Here is a 26,719-nt window from a genome sequence, read left to right as displayed (position 1 = left end):
TAATATTTAATTATTATTACGGAAAGCTAATTTCATCAAAGACTTGAGGCCCTTCACAGTAAAAAGCTGCTTTCTAGCCTTTGGAGTCGATTTTTATTCCCAGAAATGGTTTTTAATGACTTCTTTTTATTTCCTATTGATTTGCAAAATATTAACACTTTTCTTTTGATCGGATATAATGTCATCCAACCGCATGGATATATTTTTAGGCAATATTGAGCAATCCTGGATTAATATCATTATTGTTATTATTATTATTTCATATTGGTGTAGTATAATATAAATCACAAAAAATAATAGCAATACAGTTAAACATTTAAACTAAAAAAAATAATTATGCTTACACAAAAAGTTGTAATTTAATATCTACAATTCTATTAACCAGTCAAGTGCTTCCTTTTGAGTTAAATGTTACCTTATACTCCACCTTGGAACTCTTTGAATACTATGTCCTCTTTGTACACTCTTTCAAAATGTGTTTGATATGTTGATGATATTTGTTTGCTACTGCGATCATACAAGAAGTTGTGTTTCGTTTTAAATTTAATCATATATTATATGTCCTCAGAACGGAAAGGTCCGGTGTGGCCCATTTATACCTTGGCGAGCCAAAACCTGAGAGTAGCTTGTTAGGGTTTGGTATATAATATAAAATCACTATTATCCAACTTCACATGGTTCCTATTATTATTGTTATCTACAATGTATTCTTTGTATCACGTGTATTCTGCTTCGAATATAGCCCGCGGAAAAGCGATTGCATCCATGTGGCCGTGGCGAGAATAAAACTCATCGCCCATTTCGAACAAATTGTATTATTAATTTGTGTACATGGCCGCATAAAATAATTATGATTATCACGATTTTCGATTTAGTCTACAACTACTGGAATTAAGCATTAAAATCGGCGTATATAATTAAAATATTATAAAACATACAAACGATGGTTTCGCCTCGGACTGTTATATTATTATAGTTGATTCGAGTAATCTATACCTATACAATATAACGCAAACGATACTGAAACACAATGTAAATATGATATAATATTCAGCGTAGCACAGACCAAAGTTTGACCCCAGTTCTGTATTTGTGTGTGCAAGCGTATTTGCTCACGGTACACATTATTGTATATTATTATTATTATTAGTATAACGTATTTATTGGATTCGAAAATTACGCGTGGTCTCCATTTCGTTTTAATGTTTGTATACACTTAAAACTTATAATAATAATATCAATAGCATTATATACGTATTATGCTCGACACAATATTTGCAGGATACGCTCTCCGCGATGTTTTGCAAGGGCACATGCTATATCCCTTCATCCACCGACCCACACTTGAAACTCGTTTTAACGATTTCGGAGAAATTTTTGATAAATACTACTATGTATTTATGTTCATTGGGGACCAGGTAAAAAATCTTCATGTTTGAATGGATAGTACTGATACAGTTCACCACATCTTGTTGTTGTTAAGTTCTCCGAAAAAATATAAATTGTACACGTTTTTTTTTTAATCAATAAGTATAATTGCAACTAGCTAATTCAGAATTATTGAGAGCATAATTATGATATTATGACGATAAAATGAAAATTGGAATACGAGCATATTATATACTTATGAGATGTGTGTACTACAGTCCACTCTCAGTGACTCGAAGTTCACGAAGGTACAAAACAATTCTACATAACACACAAGCGTGTTTGTGATTTTAGCAGTTATATTTTTGTATAGGCATTATTACTTTGGAAATACATAATTTTAAATTTTGAATTAAAAGTAAGCACCATTATTGTTTTAGAGTTTTTAATTTAAATTTGTTGTAAAATAATGTAAAATAAAATAAACGTGTAATTACATCATATAAGTAACAATATAAAAATTGAATGAATTACATGGCACGGACACTCATAACATTAAATTTGATTAGGTGCCTACTATAGCCCTTTACAGTGGCGTATTTGACTTAATTTTATGGGGGGGGGGCGGTACTAAATTTAAGAACATTATACACTACTTAAGTACAATATTTTTTTATATATATTCGTGTATTCTTGATTACTAGTCCAGTGGGGTCCATTTTATACTTGCATAGTTGCATCTTTTACACCTTGCATATCTTAAGAAAGGTAAATAAAATACAATAAAGTTCAAATTACAGTAAAACAATATTATATTTATTAAATTATAAAATCAATATTTCTTTTTTTCATTTGTGAAAATTTATCAATAATTTTGTCAATATTTATACTTATTGATCTGTGCACATGCAATAAAGCCAATCCGCTTAATCTATTTTGCCCCATTGTAGATCTAAGCCATGTTTTTAATCTACATAAAATAAATGAGAAATTCAAATATAAGTATAGTAATGTCAATTGCATAATCTAAACTTTTTTAAAAACAAAAGATAAGATTCAACTACCATGAACTAGAAAATATCTTCAGTATATTTAATCTATGATAATTTGTACAATAGTAAATAAGTTACTTTTAAATTTATTTTAAAAATTTATTAAGAATTTTGATGGCAAATTATTTACTATTGTAAAGCTAACAAAAAATATTTTTAAAATTGCAATAGCTGAAGTAGGTATATAAACTTGATTAAATACTAACTATAATTTATACTATTCATAGGCGTAACTTTACGTTAGGGGGGCAAAACATTCCCAAAAATGTTTTATAGCAAATTTATGTTGTAGGTAAAAAAAAGTTAATACCAACTTATGCTGAAGCCCAACAAAGCCCTCCCCTTTTAGTTATGCCTATGATACTAATATACTATGCATGCAATTAGAATTAAGCATTACCTTCTGAGAGTAGAAAATGATCTTTCAGCTGAGGCTACACTAACAGGCAAGCATGCTAAAATAAAAAGCAACTTCTTTACAGTTGGATAAAGTATCTCATTACAAGTTTCCGCAGAAGTGATGACATCTAGGTTGACATGTCCTCCTAAAACAAAAACATCCTTATTTATTGATACACATCTAACAAATTAAGTTATTATTTATTAAAATACCTTCATCTTTTATTCTTATCCACTTAGATTTCCATAGGTTAATTTCAGTTTTAAGGTTCATTGCTTCCAAATCAATAAAATCCATATCTTCAAATGTATAATATTTTTTAATGACATCAACTACTTTAACAATATCATCATTGTTAGTTTTAATAATGTTTTTAGGAGTAAGTTGAGATAAAAATAAAAAAGCTTGATTTTTTTCATTATTAAATCTTTCCTTCATATCATTTAATATATTTTCTACCAGAGGAATATATACTGACACTCTGTAATACTCTTCAACTGATGAAACAGGATAGTTAGGTCTTTTAGTTTGACGACCAGTTAAACGGGGCAGTTTTTCTTCGACTTCTAAGTTCAACATAATTTCTTTTGTTTCAATATAGAGTTCATGGAAATTTTCAATAGAGTTTTTTCTTTTTTCTTCAAGATTATTAATAACATCAGTTATAATTTCTTTAGTTTGACATACATCTTGCCATTCTGCTTGTAGTAGTTTACTGATCTTAGATGTCACGCACAATACACTTGATAGACACTGCAATCCATTAATAAATTCACATGTACAAAGTGCGTATGTACAATGTACTTTATCTATAAAATTAAGCTATCAAGATGCATCAGTTATATTATTTTGGAATAACCTGATAAGAATGATAAGAAACCCGATAATAACCTCGATTAAATATTAATATTATGTCTATGCCCGCAGCCCGCACACTAGTACACTACACAGCGTTAGCGTATTTCTAATCTATTGTCACGAGTTACGATCAACGAAAATATTTCATTACGTTATTATACGATTATATACGTCGGTTTTTAATGATAAAGTTATCGATGTTTTTATTTATATGAAAGATGGACGCGTAATTTTAAATGTAGTATTTTCTCAACAATAATACTACATATATACAAACAAATAACTTGGGTAATGGGGGGGGCGATCGCCCCCATCGCCCCCCCCTCAAATACGCCACTGGCCCTTTAATCATCACTCTTCTCTATCAACTAAGGCATAAATTCAATAAAAATAATCTATTATAATTGTATTGTTGTAGTTATTCATTGTATTGAGTGAAACTTTTTCAGCCATGATATTTTTCAGTTATGTTAGACAAAAAAATTAAACAACGTCTCCGTTGTACTCCTATAGCTAGTTGTATAATGTAACATAAATCGGTCAGTTATAAATTTTTTTAGTAAAAACGGAAGAAAAATAAAGTTGAAAAATTGAACATATTGTAACTAGTCGTCACGATGGCTGCATTTTTTGTCAAGTTTAAACGAGTCATGTCATAATTAATATTATTATACTGTACGTCCGAAAATTGTGAACTTAAACCGGTGGATGTGTTTTAAATATTTTCAAAACATAGTTTTTGAAAATTATCATTGTTCTAAATACAGCATGTATTAGGAATTAAAATTGCTGCCTTCGTTGATACTCTAGCTACTACAGTTAAAGTTTTCATGTCAGCTGACAAATATATAATACTACATGGGTACAATATAAGCAGAGTAAAAATCGTATAGATGAACGGGTGGAGGATAATATCCATAAAAAAAAAAAACATTTCGAACAACGAAAAGCCAATATCGAATGAGCGTGTTAAAATTATTATTTACGCAAATTAAATTATTATTTCTACTAATATTTTACTATAAATACATGTCGTGTGTAGGCGTGACTATTGTAAAGTATTCCACTAAATAATATATTCAAATTTCATTTGTATATGAATATTTTTTTGTTATAATAATGATATGCGAACGCTATATTTACTTTGAGTACATTTTCTAGAAAATTATTCAAATACGTATTTGGAAATTAAATTTTCGCGTATTTTTTTTTTTTTAAAGGTGAAAGATGTAACTGTTCATATGTGTAATAAAACATTGAGGGAAGTAGAAAAAAAATAGGTAAATAATAATAATAATATATATTTACATTTAAATATAATAGGAGGTAAAATATATTATACAAACATAAATATATATGCTTAAAAATACATTATAAATAAATAATATTTTTGTGTTGGATTGCATTCATAAAATATAGTAATTGGGCATTTAAAATTGATTTTTTATTTTTATTTGAATAATTTTAAATATCTTTTAGAGTATTTGAATAAATATTCTGAATATATTATTTGAATAGTATATTCAAATATACTCGTATATGTGTCGATATATTAGAAATAACATTTAGAATATTTATTCAAATATAAATAGGTACATATATTTTGTTTGCGAAATATGAATAAATAACAAGTATGAATTACTCACATTACATGTAGCCTATAGGTACCTTTGTACCCGACATTTGCAAATAGAAACTATATACAGATAATATTATATACCAAACGTGGTAGAATACGTCTAATTTTAAAACCAAAATATGCACTAATACAGTTTACATCATGAAAATAATTTCACAAAGTCGTTTCGAGTAATGTACAGTCGTGACAACCCTTTCCAGTCAAGTGATTACTTTAAAAGTCGTTTATAAAAACACAATTTTTTAAATACAATAATAATTGTGAGCCTACTATAGATAGTAGATACACGTACAGCAAAATGTACAACAGTTGAAAAGTGTAACTAATAGACACCAAAATATACATTTTTTTTTTTATTTACAAAAGACAGAAAAAAATCATTTTTACCATCAATATTATTTAGGCTGATAAAAATTAATCATCAAAATCAAATTATTTCTCCATGGAATGAATCCTAATCAGGTGGAAACAAGCTATTTGCTAATAACCACTTTATCTTAGAAATCATCATTACTTCAGTTAATTTCTATCCGTAGTGTGCTCTATCAATCTATTACATAAAGATTTTTAGAAACCGCGAGTGGACATATTATTATTATTTTTACAAATCCGGATTTTTCTATACGCTCTATATGATGTACTTTCTATTAGGTGTATAGGTACATCATACAACCATTTTTTATGATTATAATATTATGTCGATTTGCGTGTTGTACGATGGGAATCCAGCTATAAAATATATATTTTTTTACTAGACCTGAAGGACCTGAAACCTACGAACCATATGACAGGCGCGAACGCCCAAACAGTTGGATGCTATGCTTTGTGTATAATATAGCGCAAGTCCGTCACGGTAGACTTTGAAATTCAAAAGAAAATTTCATTAAAAAAATAAAAATAAATAATAAACTGCAGTACCTAATATAACAAACAATATTATATTAGGTATAACGCCTGACACTGGAATCGATAATATTATTATACTGCAGCTGTTGTAAAAACTACGCGAAATTACGTTCTTGCACGCAGAGCGTTTATAAAATAATATAATAATACTTTATTTAAAGACTTATAGTACATTGTGAACGATTCTTTTTGACTCGACTGTCGTAGTAGGGACACACACATCCCGCTGATCCTGGCACCTGCTCCGCGGAAACAACACAATATCACCACAATTGTATAGACCACTATTTAGTTATACACATTTCTGGTACAAGAAAAACCAAAATTTAAATATAATTATGCATCTTAAAATCAGAAGTTAATTATGTTGTACGTACATGGACTAAGTCTACCTAAATAGCAAGTATTTAGAATAAAAACCATCGAGAAAAATGTTTGTTATTTATTTTGTTACGTTGTAAAAACTAAAAAACTAAATTATTAGGTATTAACATTCTATTTTACACTTTTATGTATTCAGATCTTTAAAGGATTTCTAATAATCACTTTATAATAATGTAGGCACGAGGGTACTATTTTCACAAACTTAAAAGACATAATACTAACACTGCAGTGGCTTGAGCAATTTAAAGACGTATTTGTTTTTCGTGTAAAAGGGCACTTCCTTTTTATCAGCCCTAGGCCATATGTCCTAGATCCGGTATTGCAAGTTGTAGCTGTTATACACCGTACTTAAGTTTTTGTATCGGTGGCCGAGGCGGAGGTGGCCAAGTAGGCGGCGATCGATCGGAATTTGCCAGAAGTGAAAACTACGCGGGCGCGAGAACGTGTGTGCAAAGACGTCTGTACCTAATGCAGGTGTAGTTGTGTATTTTTGCGCGCGTGTGTGTGTGTATGTGTGAGTGTGTGTGTATGAGTGTGTTGGTGTTTACGGATTTTCCTAGAGAGTTTCCCGCGGCGACTATTAAAAACCGTTACGCGAGCCAATTTTCGGATGCGATTGAAAAGGGACGTTTCGCAGCACACTCCCTGTTCGTCGCTTTATGTCACGCGTTTCGACGATACGTTTTATTATTATCATCATCGACTACACGCACGACAACAATATGTACCTATAGGTATCCACGCACAGGTATCATGGTATACCTGGTAATATGCCGGCGTAATAGGTGCACATAAAACGTGCAAAAAAGTTTGGTATTTTTATGTACAATATTATATCCAACCTTTTTCACGTGTAATGTATACTACGGCTGTCATATATTTTTACTGGACAATTTTTGTTTGTGAAAAAAAACATGTTTGCATAATGAGGTCGTTATTATTTTCCTGATATTGTCAGTGTTAAAAGTTAAAACACGCACATAACAGAACATTGTTTTCTGTTTTCTATTGTTTTTTGACGAAAAATGCAAGTTACACAATTTATAAAGTACCCAAACTAATTTTTTTTTGAAAAATACATTCGTTTTAGAAACACAGGCCATAACAAAAATGTTACAGTTGTTTAAAATACATTTTAAAAATAAAGACTTCTCGAAAACATTATCCAGTCCATTGGGTTAATTAAAGTAGATTTTATCATATACGACATACGTATTACTAAATATTAATAGTCTTAAACCACTTTTTATACTTTTTATAATTATGTTTTATCTTCTTAGGATATAGGCACTTATTTTTAGTGCAGTGAATGTATCATGTTCTAAAAAATAAGACATACCTGGTGATATTCACTATGGATTTTTAAAAATATTTTAAAATAAACACAAAGTTAACACATGTCTGAACTTGTCATTTTGATCAAAAAAGACACAACAGATTTTTTATATATTTACTAATTGATATGTTATATGTTTGAGGAAATAAAATGTTCTATATGATCTATATGTAGAACATTGTAGGTATTAACCTCCCTACATAATACACCCAGCTATATGTTATTACATTTTGTTTATTATTATATAATATTCATATTTTTTTTCTAAATTATATAATATTTACTTGTTGAGTCATGACAAATGGTATTTTAAAAATTAATATCAACATTTTTTCAATAGCTGACAAACAGGTATAAAAATAATATTACCTACAACCAAAAAATCCAGATATATTGAAATGTCTTGGGGGAAATAATGTCCATTTATCAAAAATTTGATTTTACGACAGAGAAAAAATTGTTAAAAATATTTAAAATATACAAATATCATTACTAAAACTATAAATTATTAATTAATCCATAGTATGTGGTATAATCGAAAATAACACTCTTTATAATGAAATAAATAATTATTAACCTATTAAACCCCTCAAAAAAACACGTACACCATGATGATATTGACAGTTTTGTCTTATTTGAGTCCCATCGAATTATTTTAATCTGGCAACTGTCTATTAACATAATATCACCTCTACGTTTGTCACTACCGGCCAGTAATTTACAGCGAATCCTGTGCAGTTCGACGAGAAATACGTGATCACCTATAATATGATTATAATTACTTAAATACCGTATTCTAAGGTTGACCTTGCAACTAAATTTACGGTCAAATTATCTATGAATTCAGTTTAAAAATAAAAACTCATGGCTTGTAAACTGACAGTACTTTTTTTATGTTGTGTTAATTAACACACCAAAGCTCGAAAACAATTTATAAAAGTTTTAATAATCTTCCAATATCAGATACTGCTTGATATCATAAAGTTTCGATCGTCGTGTACATTTATAGTTCCCCTAATATTCGTTTTATCTGATCTAGAATAAAATTATATAAGACCGTAAAAAGTAATTGCATCATAAAAAGTAAAGCTTATCGTCGTTGTTGTTCCCAAACAAGTCTGACTTAGCTTTTTCAAAAGTAAAGGTGCACCCAATAATTAAAAAAAGAAAAAAGAACGCAATCGGTTCAACAACAAACGATATAAGTAATGACGAGTAGAAGTATATTTTATCATCGATTATTTTTTTCCCCAAAATCAGTTTAAACTATTTAATTCTTTAAGTACTTGTTTACTATTATTTTGTTTTTTGTCGTTGGCAGATCAAGCAAGATTAAAGTTCGTGTTTTTAGAAAATTATAAATAACCACACAAACCTTATTATGTTTTATAGGCTTAAAAAGTGTAAGGTAAGCAACTTTTATAAATGCCACTAGTTATCATTATTCACAAACAAAAGCTTGGTAGCAAGCCTCAGACACACACACACAATATTTTTTTTTCTTAAATGTTGTTTAAAAACAACTTTAAATTATTCTGAAAAATAATATATTTTCAAAAAACATTAATAGTTTTAGAAATAAACAGTGACCTACTAACCTCTGCATCACCTTGAATTTATCACCTAGTACGCATTCAACATAATAATTCTACAATATTTTGGTTCTGAGAATAATAATATAGAAACATTCAGGAGATTTAACACGATCGAAGAGCTTATTTGTTCAATTTAATTCCCTTGCCGCCCTTGATATAGTTTTGAAATAATAATTATTTACAGCCTTATCTGATACGACCCCTTTGGCACGTGTAATTATTATAATATTTGTATGGTATGTGTGTTATAATATTAGTATCGTTCATGTTATCTATGTTTTTTACACTAGTAAAAATATCAAGTCCTCCTGCATGGGATTAAAATATGCAATTTACCGAAATAATAACGCTATGAAATTACACAGTAGTACAGATATACCAACAGCGGTTTAATTTAATTTTACACTTATTTACTTCCTTAGAAATCGATCCAAATTCTCAGCATTCGTCGACGGTCGATTTCATTTGAAGATTTTACGAATCACCCGTGCGTGAAACGGACGGAAGCAATAAAACACCCTTGACGGTCTTCAAAGCGTTATAAGAAAATTACATAGTTACGTCCACGTCCGTGATAAAAAAAAATTGTCAAGTACCTAAATAATTAATATCGAATTTTTACTATCACTTATAGCAAAGAGTCATGTTAGGTGAACGAAGGACATTGTTATTATGTTTAAGAATATGACGTTAGAGTGGTTAGACCCACTATTTTTTTTAGTATACACCACCACAACTACACCGAATAATCCAATTTATAGTCTTACCTAAGAGAAAAAACACGAGTAAAAAATGGAAGGAAAATATATATTTTTTTATATAGATAATATATTATCTTTATTTTCAGATAATGCATAATAAAGAAGTTTCAGTTGTTTAAAAAATAAATGATTATTTTATAGTTATGTATTTTCCATCCAAAGACAAATACAAAATATAGGTTCTCAAATAAGGATACATAATTGATCTCTTCAATATTATTTTAATTTTTAATTTTATAATAAGGATTTTAGATCTAAAATCTCTGCAGTATTTTCATTAATAATCTATCTACCACGACATATTATTGTTTATTCATTTCATAATACAACCAAAAACCAATAATGAAGATGATTACACTGGACTATATGCAAAATATACTGCAAAATGTATACATTTAATCTAACATTTCCTTCACCAAAGATCATTAAAAACTCTCGTTAAACGTCATCTTTATATTATAAAAAAAATATACAATTAAAGGACGTCTGCAGCAACATCGGAACAAATCACATGATTACTGAAGCTATAGTGCCACTTACAATTATGTTTATGTTTGATTTCAGTATAGACTATTGTGTCAACTTGAAAATATGAAGCGAAAAATACCGAAGTATTCTTATCAGTCCTATTTCTGTCATTTTTATTATAAAATAAAAATGAAAAACAAATAACATCGTTTTATACATAATATTATAGTACCTATAGGTTGGCATAAATGTATAATGTTATGATAAAAAAAATGTATCTTACATTGACTCAGTTTTAGGTGTGGGTTAGCATATAGTTATGTGCACTGGCGTAATTGTATACTACAAATAGTATCTATACACTTGGGGCATAATATTAGCACCCACATTATACTAATATATTCTCAATCAATAAGCAATTGTGTGGCTATTGACTCGCTAAACGTACGAAAAAAAAAATATTAATAATGATCGTCCTTAGAATACGATTTGTTTGCCATTTCGTCTTTGGCAGGCACGTTTGTATTATGCCAAACAGTTAATGGCTACAATTTAGGTATACAAGTGTGAGTATTAGGTACCATTATTATTGAGTGAATATTTACAAAGGCCTAATCCAAACTTTACAATTTATTATTATTATTATTATTATTATTAAAAAAAAAACTGCATCAATAGTCAAGTTGAAAATTGAATTCCCTTTTATTTTTAATTGAATAAAAAAAAAAAAAATTAACTCAGTGATATTATACTAATAACAATTTGTTATTTTTTGAAAAATAATACAATATTCAACGGTAATAATATAATTACAATATCACCTTTGTGGAGAATAATTTCATAATTTAAACCGTTTTAACTCAACCCGAATAAAAAAATGAACTAATTGAAATATACCTCGGCATTTGATAACGAAATCATTTCATTAAGCTAAAAGTTAATATAAATTAACTTAGCATTATGTTGGGTACTTTGTTCAAATTAACTTAACTTTAGCTTTTTAACCCGCTAATGACCACCCTTGCACGTAACGACGAAACAATTTTGGTTTAGAAACGTTAATTACTTCTTGTCCGACAATACTTTTAACAACTCTAATATAGATACACAATTCTACTAATAATAATAATAACAGCAATGAAAACATCAACAACATGTGCACAACTCAACTGTTTTAATGATTTCGTCGCCAACAACAAAATAATAAACAACTATAGCTTAGCGTTATAACAGTAAATAAAAAAAAAAAACACTTTAATTTAACACACGCCCATTTTTTGTAAAATCGATTTTGGTTGTTTGATTATAATTAGGTAAGTACCTACCAATTTTAGAAAAAAACTTGAGAAACTCATCTTATCTATGTTACGTGTTAAATAATATTCGAGAAATTTCGTGGGTTATAATATTACATTTGTTTTAAACAGTTTGATCAATTAAAATAATTACTTATTATTGGATTGAACTTTGTACCAAAATTCATTTGAAAGTTTTAACATTTTTATTATTATTATTTTTGTGTCTGAAAACAGTTTATCTGGTAAACTAACAGTAATCTACGCTTTGATTATTAACTTCGATGGAGGTTTCCGGTAGTATATTGAATCTTGTTGCTACATTTAGAAGGTAAAAATCAAAAAATCATAGTACTTTTTAAAGTGAAAGAAAAAAATTTTTTAAAAAATATGAAAACTAGTCTTGTCAAAATTTTTTGATTATTACTGAAATGACTGTTCTGGAACATTCATTACTAAACTTCATTATAAACACATCAATTAGCATAGGTACTCAATAATTATGTATACTCTATACTTGACACACCTACTGTATAGAAATGTATTTACCAATATTCCATCTTTTTATATTTTTTTTGTGGTATTTGCCTCCTATTCAATTTCCTAACCAAAATAATTACATTCTCATGAAAAAAAAAAAATATTTTAATTTGAAAAACAAGGTTAGATAATCAATTAAACTAGGTATATAATTTTGGCCAAATTTTTATTGGACTGGAGAAAATCACTGACTTCGCATCCAATCCAGAAGATATGTGGTTGCACTCTCGTCATATACCTATACGTAGAAACACGTATATTTAATTCAACCATTATACGTGAGTGTTTCTTCTTTTCGCTTTCAGAGTATAAAATAGCTTCTATAGTAGTTGTCTCGACGGAATTGGAAACTCAAATGGGTGGGCGTGTTGGACGAATCAGTATGGTGAAAATGTTCGTATGCGAGGCAGCTGGTATATATCCGAAAACCGAAATGGACCTCGGACATCCGTTGAAAACAACTAAAACCCCTAAGAAATGTCGTCGCTAATAAACATTATATTATTATGATAACAATAATAATAACAATTTACTGTTCCATTCGCATTATTGTATATTACTATGTGTGTATCCACGCACGTAAAGTAATTTGTTATAAAGGTATACCTGCCTCTAAACCAAGTGTAATAAGTGGGTATCGTACTTAATTGAGATGGAATCAAATGTTTAGAACAATAATTACAATAACTATTATTGATAATATTATTACAATACTCATTTCATAATGATAATGTTCGGTCTTTATCAATTCTAAGTTTTTTTCGAGAGATCTCTGGGCTGTTCGCCGAGGAATGATGACAAGAGTATATAAGATGACCAGAGTATATAAGTTTATAACGACTGTAACGATAAAAACAATGATAAACTGTATGTTCATTATTGTTAAACACAGTGCCTTTACATTATTTATTATTAATTACTTATGATTTATTAATTTTAATAATATTGTTATATGACACAAATAAATATTATAACATTCAATTTAAGCACAACACTTGTAGATTCGAAAATATTACATTTTGTCTTTAATACTAATACGTAACAATGCAAATGCCTCGTTTACACTGGGCGTGTTATTTTACACCGTTATTTAAAACTGTTTATAAAGAACAAAAAAAAAAGCCACTTCTTGAATTGTATGCTATAGAAAAATCCCCGAGTCGGGAATAGGAGAACCAATAATTTGGTTGTGACACTAAGTTATCTTCAGGCTCTGAATATTCTGCTCACTATAACAGTGTAATTTATACAAATATACGTAGGTAGGGTAGATAAGCTGTATCTCAGATGGAAATTATATCAGGATATTTTCCAAATACCAACTATTGTTATTTTTTCATGTGTACCTACTGTATCTTGAAATTAAGAATCGTCAATTTTAAATTTTAAATTAATCTAATATTTGAGCATAATTATTATCGAAGACCCGAGTCAAAACGTTAGAAAAATTAATTTTTTTAAATTTTTTCAAGATTTTATTCATAACATTCATACAAACAATATTTAAAATTCAATTATTCGAAACTAAAATAATAAAACGTACTTGCCGAGTTGACTACTTAATAAATAAACTAAAATACAATAACTTATAGTAACCAAATACATTATTTGATAATTTTTAATCGTTTTTATAATAATTATATGTAATTATTACCATTGAATATGATTATTATATTGAAATGTTTACTTTTGTATGATTTCTGTAATGAATCACACAAATATTAAGGATTCCTAGAGACTTACATAGTTGGTATTAACCTATGATTTATTCTATAGTATTATTTTTAAGATTAGGGGTTCTGTACTCAAACTAGGTATCATTTTAAAATACTGACAACACTTTTAAATTTTTATTTTCGTACAGTATTATAACGGAAAATATTGAATTATTTTCCCATGAGTTTTTCGTAACTTTTATAAAATTTTTTATTAAATTACTTTTAAAAATCATATACCATACAGTATAAAGTTTATTTAAAAAAAATATTTTTCTATAATTTCCTACGTGGGTGAAAAGCTAGTAATCTTGAAATAAAACATTATTCACTTGTACTTTTAAAATTGTAAAAGGACTTGAAAAATAAAACACATTTATTTTCTAGAAAAATAGAATAATATTCTAATAGGTACGATCGTTTGAAATACAACACAATAGTTTAATATTTTTAGTATATTATGTTTTGATGAATAGGTTTTTCAATAATTCTGATATTCTTAATACATTTGTTCGTTTTCTCAATACAATACATAATATTATAATGGAACAATGTTTTTACTAACCAAAATATTATTTTATGTAATTATTTGTTCTTAAGTATTTACTAAGCTCAATTGTAATTTTATGATTTTAATTAAATCTTGGACCAATCCATTGTTAATTTAAGACTTTTATAATGGGATATTGCATGTAAATTAGTATTATTTTTCTTGTCAAAACTTTAAGTTTTAATGAATAATAAGTTATTTGTTGTCAGCATTTTTATTCAAACATTGTCAGAAAAATAATTAAATTCAAACATAATAAAAAGATCTAAATTTTAAAATAATAAAATGTGTTCAGAGATTGGTTTTATTTAATCGGTTATAAATTACAATATGTTATATGTTGTAAGCTCGTTATTATTACCTACTGGAAATAAGATCATATTGCACATATACTGTAAACTATATTGTGCATTATAAAATGTTAAAGTTATTTACAAGGTTAATACATACATATCATAATACAGAAATATGGTCTAATGAAATTATTATACAATCATGGCATTTGATTTTGACATTTATTTAGACAAACTTTTGTTATTCTGCCGAGTGGTCATCCACTCGGGAACATTATGACTTTTTATTATTTATCCCGACAAAAGCCTTTTACAGGAAACTTGCATGTGAATAGAAATTGAAACATACCAGCGTATGTTCATATTACTCATACATAAACATGTCTTAAATAAATACCATGTATAGATAGATAAAATATGACCAAAGAATAATGCAAAATGAGACGCAGATACTGCAGGTTATTTTTATTGAATAATGAACGATGGTTCATGTTTGAAAAACTAAGTAGAAAAAAGGAATACATTTTGACAGATTTTTATACATACGACTCCCTGGTGCTTTAAAAAAAAAATGTAACCGTATACATAGGTAATTGTGATCAAGATAAAGTCACTGCAAGTTGTAACTCAGACAAGTGACATCGCATATTATATTACACACTCGAGTCTTGTGATGGGGTGAAGTTAAACAGTATAGAGCGGTTTTTATCCAATATCCACTCACCCTCCAATAAATCATTACTCTTTCTATCTCACACTAGCCCTCTGGTTATATTAAAACAAATTCTATGAGTTGGATTTTAGTTGTACAAATACAAGCAAAAAATACAAAGATAGCCTATTCGGTTACACTTAAACTGGTAACTCGAATATCCATCAGGATCTTTTCATCTAGTTTGTATGCACAGAGAACATGTGCAAGTAGCGAAGATGTGATAACTGACAGACGGGGGTCGTCATGAAAGATCATATAATCTTCTGAATTCATTATAAGTGTAAATGAAGATTTTAGAACGAAAACTAAGGAATATCGTTCTGGTAATTGGAACATAATCTAATGGATTGTTATTTTTTTTTATTTGCATTTATAGAAATTAAAAATGAATAATTTGGTATTATAATATAACCGGAATCAACTTTTTGTTTATTGATTAACTATATCATGTTTGTGTAAGACCATTTAACTATTATAAACCTATCTATAACAAAGCACTTTTTAATTTTTACGGGATGTTTTATAAATAAAATAAAAACCACTAAACCCTATACACTATATGCTGTACAGGAGATTATTAACGATTTATTGTTAAATACTATAATTTATATACTATGAATATTAAAATGTCATTTTATGTATGAACTAAGCTCATGCTATCTTAACACATCGTATTCGTATACAATTATAATGTATACAGATGTATGCAAGTCTATTACACGATACGCTGAAAAGGAAAAAATAAAGTTGGCGATACAAAAAATGAAATAATTATTAATATTTCTGTAGGTATGAAAAAAAAAATTGGCATTAATGCTCAGTTCAAATATTTATGACGTTTCAAGGAGGCTGGAAATGAAGATTTTTATTATTAGTCGTGGCCGTCCGTGTTGACCTAAGTGCTCCGACATGATTTTACGTAGCCATTTATATCGCTGGTAAATGTGCACGGATTCGAAAGCAAGAAAACTAATGAAAAACTATCTAAGCCCTAAGTATTATTATACCTCTTGGAAAAATGTATTATGAAAAACGGTAGTTGTTAAGCCAACTGGGCGGAATTCCGCCTATAAAGGTTACGCCAAAAGTTGTGAAAAGTTTATAGATATTTGCGACGAGTTGAGAAATTTACAGGTATACATTTTTAATCTCCCGATTAAACATTCATTGTGAGCATAAAAACCCGGAAATTTCATGGCTAACACTTTAACTTTAATTTTACGTAACGTTTCTCATTAGGTACCTAAATAATAATATTATAATTATGAAAACATTAAACTTATTCTATAATTATGATGTTATATGCACATAAATTATACAAACTTCGTTCGCCTGCCACTCAATAATAATAATTTTGTTTACAGCGAGTTAGTATTTCCATAAATTTAACAGATATCTATGTTTATTATATATTGATAATCTGGGAGCTGAATGACAAATACCAAAATTGAGTTAAAGATTTTTAGAATTTTCCACTTATTTTTTTTGTTTGAAATAATAACTTGTTGGTATAATATATGATAGACCAATCAGATACGGATAGAAGAGATAAAATATGTAGAAAGAGTGGTCTAACGACGTACAACATACTCGTTAATCTCGTTCACCTATTATTCATATAAAATAATATAAATTAATAATTATTTCTTTTTGAAAAGTAACAGACAGTAAGAGGGGTGTCAAAATAGTGTGTGATGTGGTATATCACACAGTGATGTGATATTTTAATATAATGCCTACCTATATTGATTTCAATGTTAAAATGTATGACGATCCACTCAAAATTCGAAATTTGCTATAAACGTACCCATTTTTATCAATTCATTAAAAATCTAGGGTTTATTCATCATAATTCTATTATGCTGTTCACGTTTTCGAATTAAATTTCTTTTGCGTCACCATTCTACCTTGTCACCTATTTTCAGTCCTCGAAGGTTTCAAATAATATATTATAGTTTACTGAAACCGTTCAACACATTTATGAGTGCTTTTGCTGTTTTTACAGTCATAACAATAATAAAGGATATATACATAAAGTAAGAAATAGCAAAATATAATTTTTTGATGGAAAACTACTGAAAAGGACAAAGTCCAAACTATTTTTAGACTAAGTTTTTTTGGGTTGATTACATGAATTTGACAGTAAACCTGCTGCAGGAGTACATTGCGCGGAGTTTTAATATCATTATAATATTAAAGTTTTCTCGAAAACATATTATGCAATTTTGGTAGTCCTTGAATTATTTACTCACGATTCAGTTTTAAAATGATTATAATATATAGTGTCTCCTACACGAACTCTAGCCTTAGTTTAGCTAAAACTGTGATTATTAAATGAGAATCTCGATTTTAATGAAACACAATACACACAAATGACGCACAACAATATTTAAATTATTAATTATTATCCATTTAAAAGTGAATCATTTTACTTGATCACAACCGTTGGCTATTAAACTAGGCGTTTTAGTAATAATTTAATGTTATTATTTTTTATTATATACCTTACTAGTATTGGTGTTATTGATGTCGCTTCAGTGCGTCTATTAAGTCGACTTTGGGTATTCGATTTAAATTTATGACGATGAATTTATTGTTCCGAATGATTTCTGTCCAATATACATGCGTTATCTCCCTTAAATAACATATACGTAAACAGAAAAATTACTCGTAAAAAGGCATTATTCGCATTTTCTAGAACAAAATCAATAAGCATTTTATTTGTGCTTCATTTTTTTTTTTTTTGTTATTCCATAAAATATATTCTAGTTTGATATCAAGCATTTAATAAATCATGAATTTTAATTGAGCAATTAAACTCGATTTGACGAAATTTTGACGGAAATAAAAAATAAATGAGTTAAAGGAGTGGATGAAGAATAATAAAAAAAAAACATAAAACAATACTGAACCAAATCATTATAACTGATAATAATATAATATGATGTACCAAAGTTATATTTGTTAAATTTAAATATTTAGTATGGCAAAGAATTAGCGACCAAACTACAAATATTGAAATTAGTTGAAATGAAGTATCGACTTTTAAAGTTTTAAATGTATTTTTGTGTTGTGGAAATAATATTTATCTTGCTTTTCCGAATTCAAAATATTATTTTATTTTTCATAAGAATATTATAGTACACGTAAATACGTAATATTGACCTTCAGAAAGAAATCTCGATATAGAAAAAAAATGCATGTATTATACCCATACTTATATAGCTTATATAATTATTCCATAATAGTGGATTTATATTCAAATTGGAACAAATTACCAAAAATACGTATAATTATTTTGTCTTCTTTAAAATCGTATTCAATGTTTTTTCTTTTTTTTTATTAATATTTAAAAATATTTTGTATTATATCATTTGAGGCTTAACTATACCTATGTGCTCACAATATGCATTACATGTCCCTTCAGTCGATATATATATATATATACAATATAGGGTCAAACAAAGTTGAAATTAAATTTACAATTAAACTATTTATTATTTATACAATAATACTAGCTGATCCCGTGCACTACTTTGCCCGCTGAAAATGCCAAATATAATATACACGAGACTAGCTTGCTATAATGCAAGCAATATATTATCAGGTAGGGTATTATATTAAATTATACTATTATTGTTGTACCATACGCTAGGTAAATACTCTATAAGAATAATATTTTTATTTGTATTTCATTTTTTATTTTGACTGTGGGTACGCCGATGAGCGGCTATAAGTTCAACTCAACCATCTTAGAAAGCAATTCGTGAACATTCAATTAGTTATTAGTTGTTATTTCTTACCAATAACTAATGTAACACCATTGATTATAAATACGAATAAAAGATACTCGGATAAAATTAATTGTTTTTTTTTGCTAAACTAATAATTATAATAATTGTTTATTATTCCTCGTCGATACCGATCTGCCTAGAAGCATCTGCGATTGTCTAGTTTGTTGTTATTTATTTTCAGCCTGTGACTATTTCTTACTAAAAAAAGTGTAATTTTAAAATTTACACTTTTATTTTAATTAATAATTACTAATTGTTTGCTTACTTAATCGGAATAAATGTACGCCTAAAACTTTCTCTGTGATGTCCTCTTTAATTAAAAAAAAATCTGCACGACGATTGAATAAGTAGCTTGGGAAAAGGAACAAAATTTTAAATAGTAGTATAGAGTATAGATATAGATTATCAAAACCGTAGTTTTACATGGCTCACTTTTTTAATAAACTACTAATTTCGAACTTGAATAATTATGTGGTTTATTCTTTTTAACAGTGTTATGTTTTTTGGATTATTGTCTTTTTAGTAGACTATATGAGGTTTAAAACAGAAAATAATTATTAATTGGTTTAATAGGCAAATATTAAATACAATTATTTTAAAGCAAATAAACAACAATATAATATTAAAATCTTCATGTTTTCTAATTGTGTGTACCTGTTTAGTAAATTGGTTTTCATTTATTTTTGTCAAATATAGACGTTATACCTTGTAATGGTTTATACATATTATATAATCTGAAAGGTATGCCAAATGAAGCGTTAATTATTTTTAAAAAATGTTTAAATAATATTATTGATCATTCTATGATATTTATTTTTCTTTGAAAATTTTAATAATGAATAATATTTTATAGTGAATAAAAACTTATTGAAAACAATAATTATTTTCGTTTCAGTCATAATATGAATAGATTTATTTTTTAGTTATTTTTAAAATTACGTGAGAAATACTTAAGTTCAAAAACAATATCTTATACACTTTTTTCAAAATAATATATATTATTTGTAGTTTGCAATTCACGTAAGTCATTATAAATAGTTTAGTGAAACTATTATACGGCTTCTGGAGACTTTAGATACTTATATAGTTTAAATAATTTTAAAATATCATTACGCACAATATTCCTTTGAACTCTAATCATAATTTTACCAAATAATACAAACTGAGAGGTTTCAGCGATGTGTATTGTCCGTTATAAATAAGTAATAATTTATATAGCAGTCATCAGTCAGAAAGTGCTGTCTACTGTCTTGAAAATTATCCAAATAGATGTATTATCATGAAAGTATTTTGATAAACATTGTTGCATTTTATTATAATATTGAATACTTTTAAAATTAAGTATGTTTCTAACAATATTTTACTGTTTTTTTGATTCGTGTACATGAATAATAATTATAATTCGTGATATACAAGAATTTTGTAATTTTGAAAATAATCTGCCCTTCAATATTTTGTATTTGATATCTTAGACAAAAAATTCAGAAAACTCAAAACTGCAAAATAACTATAAATTATTTTTTAAACATATTAGATAAGTTTTATATAGAATTCTGGATAAAGTTTTTTTTTATACCACGTCCCGAAAAAATATGTTTAGGAAAATTAAAAGTATTGATATGACTAATTATTATAAAATAATGTGAAAAATAAATATTCATATGTCTGTTCAAGTATTTTTTATTCGAATAAAATATGATCTGATCATTGTATGTAATTTCTGAACGCAATATCTAAAATCTGAATACGTTTTGCAGTGCTGTCCATTCGAATAAAAATGCCAAAGAAAATAAGCACATAATCTTTATAAGATAGTTTGTAAATCAACTATATTATGGAATACGCATTTTTTCGGTTATTATGTATTATGCAAAAAAAGGTAGGTAATCATATTTGGTTGATGCCTTTAAACTAAGTGACACGGCGACATGGTTAGGCAATTTGGGTACACCACTGTCGTGTTAATCTACATTTGCCGTATCTCAGAATCAGTGGCGGCGCGAACTTTTTGAGTCTTTGAAGCAAATTGTACATTTTTAATATTTTTACCACCAACCATCCCCTTCATTACATAAAAATGATAATTTACTATGTTGAAGCTATGAAGAATTGCTTCAAATAGTATTATATCCCGTCGCCACTGCTCAGAATCACAATGAGCTATAATTTTAAGAGTAGTCTACCATAATTATTATAGATAGAAGCTTCTGTATTAACACGGACTACCGTTTAGGTCCTAATTCTTTCAGTATTTCTACAATTAATTCGATTTCAATTTCAGGTACCTGACTTTAGTAAATTACAATTTGGTATTTAATTTAAATTCAATGACATAGTATCATTGCTTACGAAAAACGATTTTGAGAGTGACGGTATGTTAATGTAGGATATTTTATTTTATTATATAAGTACGTACATATAATGTAATATAAATATAATAGTAATATAACTGTATAATATAATATAATTACTACAGTAGCCGGTAAGTTGAATTAATATTATTCGTAATATTATTCTTAAATTATCAGTGATGCTGCAAAAATATTATATGATATACTTTTGTCCAAATTTGAACTTTAAATGCATGTATTTTTCATATTTTTCAACTGCTACTCTAACAGTTCATCCAGAGCCTTAAATAGATTGTCATGTTTTTTGTGCCTCTATCAATACGATTTAATTAACATTTGTAGGAAAAAAAAATTAAAATATCTTTTCACAGCGTAAAACTAGTCAAAATATTTTGAAAATATTATCAAGTATCCGAATTGATAAAATAAATATGCGGTGTAAATGTGAATTGTCTGCAGTGATTAGTTTTTGAATTACAAAAATAAAAAACTCTGCATGAAAAATAGAGTGAATATCCAATGTCGCAAAAATTTCAACTTAAAACGCCCATAAAAATTTAATTTGACTTTCCGGTAGAAATTTTATTTTCGATAAAGGTAGACAAACTTTTAAGGAATCTTTCATTAAATTTTTAAGTCTTAGATATAAAAAAATAATTTTTTATGTATTTTTAACTCAAAATAATTTTTCTAATTTTTACAAATTTTGCCAAAATTCTAAATTCAAACGTTCATAAAGAGTTATTGTGGATTTGCGATGAACTCTATTTTTAATTTATACTAACTACAACTTTCGACAAACCTTGTATTACATTTTCAAGTTATTTAACAGAGTGAAAATTTTTTAATTGATCTTAGTAAAAAAAAACAAATAATAATCAAAAGTTTCTTATACCTATGAATAGTTCAATACTAATCAAAATATGTTTTCAATTTAATGGTGTATAGGAAATGCCAACATAACAATTAAGTGAAATTTTCATGTTTCTAAGGTCATTTTTTTAGACTGACATTAAAACCAAATCCGATTTTTTCGAAAACTGGTTTTGCGTAAAAATTCCCGTTTTTCCTCTAGATTTTGTAAATTGTTTTGAATTTTAAAATATTTATTTCCTGAATACCACTGACTACATTCAATTCCTTACCAGAAAAGTTGCTGTTTAAGAAAATCGAGGCTTTAGGGTGGCACACTTGTGAAATACATGAAACTGTGGTACGTATTATGATAATTATTATGGTGACAATTCGTGCATTATTGATATTATACAGAATTTAGTATCGGGGTAATCATAGTTCCGTGTTCGGATTTGTTGAGTTGTCGAATCTATCTGAATCAAAGTACCTTTGCTGTTTATTGGTTTTTTTTACATTTAATTTGTCACCTTTTAGTGTTCTACGTTCATATTAATAATGTATACACAGCGTTTATATGAACTTGATTAAAATTTGCAATAACGTGTCATCATTAATAATAAATTACTCATCGATGCCAAAAATATACTTCTAATAAATGAGCTTCAATAATATTTATGCGAATATGCAGTCAAAACGAAGTTAGTATTATGTAGATTATTTATAGTTGATTTAATTCTAGTTCCGGTTTAGGATTTCAAAATTTAAATTTTTAAATTTTGATTTTTAAAAATACAGACTTTAATGTTCTTTTATAGTTTTAATGAATAACAGTTATTAACTGGTAAAGGTACAATTTGTGTAAAAAAGACAAAAAAATAAAAAAATAAACTATCCTTAAACTTACCTAATATTTAATCTTATGTATAAAAATAAATAAATTAAGTAAAGTAATAATATTATAGAATTAAAAAAAAAGTTTGAAAAGGTGGCCACCGCCATTCTGCCACGTACGATATTACGACTAAATGTATAAGCTCAATAAAGGGGCAATATAATATTATCCTTGTTTTAATAGAGCTTCTGTCGGAGGACTTAAAAAACCAAATGCAGTAGCTTACAATTTATTGGCTTGAAACATGACAGGTACGGACAAAAAAACTTCCACCTGATATAATAGACAAAAGTTAGAAACCGCGATGTAAACAAAATATATAAATAGTTTCTATAAGCTACGGTTGGAAGACGAAAACATTTTGTTGATAGAATAAAATGGAAATAAAAATAGCATGTATTTAATTGATGGCAATTGTTATACATATGATATGCGTAAAAACGCTCAGATGATACACCGAATTATATCGACATACAATGGTTTCCTTGTTTACTTAAATGTAAATATCTGATACATTTATATTTCAAAGTATGCGCATTTACACCAGCCAATGTAAAGTATTTTTTTTTTTTTTTTTCTATGGTATCGAGGACCGGAGAAGGAACTATGTAGTATAATCTATTTGATTTTTCATCTAATTCATTCGTCTGCAAAATAAGACACGTATAAAACGACTTTAAAGGAAATATTTTGTTGGACTTGGACATGAACACATGTGTAGTAGAATAAAAATTTACTAAAATAGTAAAGAGTAGGGGAATACGGGGGCTAAGCGGTGAAAGAATTGGGGCGTACCCGGCTTAATAGTCCACAAATTTCAATTCAGATAATTATTATACTACTACTTGATATGATTATTAGATTACCTTTTAGTTTATATACCGATGTTATAATTTGAAAATATTAAATCCACTTACCTTGTATTGATGTGGATCCTCGTTGTGGTGGTGGTAACGTCTCTGTTAGGTGTGGGTTGATGCGCGTTACTATTACTCTACGACTTTTACGATACTATGTTCTTTTCTCTAAATACAGTGCGTTTACTCTTAGCCTTTATGGTGGAATATAACCACGGTTATTTTTTCTTACTTTAATTACGCTTAGAAAACTTTGATGCAGTGGATGGAATCGGAATTAAGGAATAGAATATTAGTCACTATGATTATTTTCTTTTATTATTTGCACTCTGTGCTCATGTTGGTGTTAAAACACCTTTATAGTGATTTATTTGNACATACATACATACATACATACATACATACATACATACATACATACATACATACATACATACATACATACATACATACATACATACATACATACATACATACATACATACATACATACATACATACATACATACATACATACATACATACATACATACATACATACATACATACATACATACATACATACATACATACATACATACATACATACATACATACATACATACATACATACATACATACATACATACATACATACATACATACATACATACATACATACATACATACATACATACATACATACATACATACATACATACATACATACATACATACATACATACATACATACATACATACATACATACATACATACATACATACATACATACATACATACATACATACATACATACATACATACATACATACATACATACATACATACATACATACATACATACATACATACATACATACATACATACATACATACATACATACATACATACATACATACATACATACATACATACATACATACATACATACATACATACATACATACATACATACATACATACATACATACATACATACATACATACATACATACATACATACATACATACATACATACATACATACATACATACATACATACATACATACATACATACATACATACATACATACATACATACATACATACATACATACATACATACATACATACATACATACATACATACATACATACATACATACATACATACATACATACATACATACATACATACATACATACATACATACATACATACATACATACATACATACATACATACATACATACATACATACATACATACATACATACATACATACATACATACATACATACATACATACATACATACATACATACATACATACATACATACATACATACATACATACATACATACATACATACATACATACATACATACATACATACATACATACATACATACATACATACATACATACATACATACATACATACATACATACATACATACATACATACATACATACATACATACATACATACATACATACATACATACATACATACATACATACATACATACATACATACATACATACATACATACATACATACATACATACATACATACATACATACATACATACATACATACATACATACATACATACATACATACATACATACATACATACATACATACATACATACATACATACATACATACATACATACATACATACATACATACATACATACATACATACATACATACATACATACATACATACATACATACATACATACATACATACATACATACATACATACATACATACATACATACATACATACATACATACATACATACATACATACATACATACATACATACATACATACATACATACATACATACATACATACATACATACATACATACATACATACATACATACATACATACATACATACATACATACATACATACATACATACATACATACATACATACATACATACATACATACATACATACATACATACATACATACATACATACATACATACATACATACATACATACATACATACATACATACATACATACATACATACATACATACATACATACATACATACATACATACATACATACAT

General features: G+C 27.5%; 2 protein-coding genes across 2 annotated transcripts in view; one reads left to right on the top strand and one right to left on the bottom strand.

Annotated features, from left to right (window-relative positions):
- The window catches only part of LOC111029340, a 190,385-nt gene that overhangs the window by 44,523 nt on the left and 119,143 nt on the right, over positions 1–26,719 (top strand). The window lies entirely within an intron of this gene.
- Positions 2,572–3,347, bottom strand: LOC111029343. The gene is made up of 2 exons (XM_022308308.1): positions 3,031–3,347; positions 2,572–2,951 (listed from the first exon to the last, which is right to left on the bottom strand). The coding sequence occupies exons 1-2, from the start codon at positions 3,256–3,258 to the stop codon at positions 2,817–2,819; spliced, it is 363 nt and encodes a 120-aa protein (XP_022164000.1). The 5' UTR covers positions 3,259–3,347; the 3' UTR covers positions 2,572–2,816.

This window comes from Myzus persicae, unplaced genomic scaffold (genome assembly GCF_001856785.1).
Source record: "Myzus persicae strain clone G006 unplaced genomic scaffold, MPER_G0061.0, whole genome shotgun sequence".
NCBI classification, from domain to species: domain Eukaryota; kingdom Metazoa; phylum Arthropoda; class Insecta; order Hemiptera; family Aphididae; genus Myzus; species Myzus persicae.
Note: the sequence above shows the minus strand (reverse complement) of the source record. Positions and strands in the feature narration are given on the sequence as shown.